Source organism: Cyprinodon variegatus, unplaced genomic scaffold (assembly GCF_000732505.1).
Source record: "Cyprinodon variegatus isolate N-32 unplaced genomic scaffold, C_variegatus-1.0 Scaffold65, whole genome shotgun sequence".
In the NCBI taxonomy this organism is placed as follows: Eukaryota; Metazoa; Chordata; class Actinopteri; order Cyprinodontiformes; family Cyprinodontidae; genus Cyprinodon; species Cyprinodon variegatus.
In genome coordinates, this window is record NW_015150518.1 from 1258774 (window position 1) to 1260517 (window position 1744).

The 1744-nt window shown below is 36.8% G+C and overlaps 1 protein-coding gene across 1 annotated transcript in view; it reads right to left on the reverse strand.

The window, feature by feature from the left end:
- The window catches only part of hectd2 (HECT domain containing E3 ubiquitin protein ligase 2), a 58365-nt gene that overhangs the window by 12169 nt on the left and 44452 nt on the right, over positions 1-1744 (reverse strand). Inside the window, exon 17 of the mRNA XM_015371808.1 lies at positions 848-954. Coding sequence (XP_015227294.1) covers positions 848-954 — 107 coding nt within the window. The remainder of the gene's footprint in view (positions 1-847; positions 955-1744) is intronic.

Genomic DNA, 1744 nt, shown 5'->3' on the forward strand with positions numbered 1-1744 from the left:
TGTTGCATCAGGTGGATGCTTAGCTGTCCGTATCAGAAACTGACACGCCATCCATGCCCTGACCTGTATGCATCTTGCCCGTGTGCTGTGTGTTTCAGGTTTTCCATTTCTACAGTTGGTTGTCCACATGTACCATGTTAGGTTTTGCTTTACCCAAAGATACTTTGTCATTTTGTTTACAGATACAAAAGAATCTTTGTTTATACAGCTTTCCGACAGTAAAGCAGCAGCTAGCAGTAAAAATGACCATTGCCATTTTTTAAAGTGCACAGTGACACTAATCTGTGTTAGTATGCTGAGTGTTTATGCCAGATTGTCTAAGAAAATGTTAATGCAGATTGATCTTGTTTTTAACCCAAATACCCAAAAGGACAGACACCAGAAATGTCAGAGAGAGATTTAACGTCATGCATACATAAAACAAAAAAAAGTATTAAATTAAGTTTATTTACCCTCAATTTGAGTAAATAAATGCTGATTATAAAGGATTTGCCAATGAGTATATTTACTCCTAAAATAAGATAACTAGATAATATGCACTTGAAATAAGACATTGAAGATGTGTTTTCTTATTTTAAATGTAAATTGTCTTGTTCCATTGGCAAAGAGTCTCGCTTAGCTCCTTAATTAAAGAACAAACGGACTGGTTTTAATAAAAAAAATCACTTATTTAGATTCCATTTTCTGCAGTGTGTCCAGACTTTCTGGAATATTTTGCTCCAAATGGATTTCAGAGAAATGATTAAAAATCAGACGGACTCAACAATCCTCCATTAACATTGAACAGTTTGTATCAGTTATATTTACAGACTATAAATAAACCAACGCATGGACTCCCTGAACTCACCATGAGGGCGTCAGAGGCGCACACGCTGTGGAAGCCATGGTAGAAGGCAGCAAACTGCTTGTAAATGGATTTATTCAGCAGGAAGTCGATGTAGAGCTGGACATACTCTGTGGAAAGGGAAACAGAGGGACTTTGATTATTCCATTACCAAGCTTTACCCATTTACCCTCCAGCCTTGGCTTCTCTGGTCGACCTGGGGATTCTGGCAGAGCTACTAGATGGAAAAATGAGTTTATGGAGCCTGATGGTGAACAATGAAGCCTTTGACGGCAGCTGGATTTATGTACGTATATCTGCCTAGGAGAAGAAAAAGGGAAACTGGACATAATGGTAAAACATGAAATTTACCATCTAAAATCATCTAAACCTTTAATTAGAGCAGCTAACAGAGAAGGTTTAAGCGTTAGGATAGATTGTTAGTTCTTGCCTGAAGGCTCCAGACTAACTGAGTCAGAAGCAGAGCAGAAACTCAGATTCTAATCTGAATTTTAACTCTTTGGTTTACAGTTTTTGTAAATAAGTTAACTGACAGGAGGAGGCACCTCCTTTCTCCTCACTTCCTCCTCATCCGTGGATTCAGAAATGATCACCTTATGAATGCAGATATTAACTGGACAGTTTCCCCAATAAATGACAACAAGAACTATTTATGTTCTAACTAGTCATGTTCTCTTTATTTATCACTATTATTACTCGTTCATTATAACCTAATTCCTACAATTGGATTTAAGACAACATGTTTCTACTGTGGTTTGCTTCTTTCTTGTTTAACCACAGCTGTAAATGTTTCAGTTTTGCTGTTTTTTTAGACCCAATTTTTAAGGTAAAATAACATTGAAAGCATAAACCAGTCAAAGAAAAAACCTTAAATTAAAAATAAACCGTCAGGCAGACACC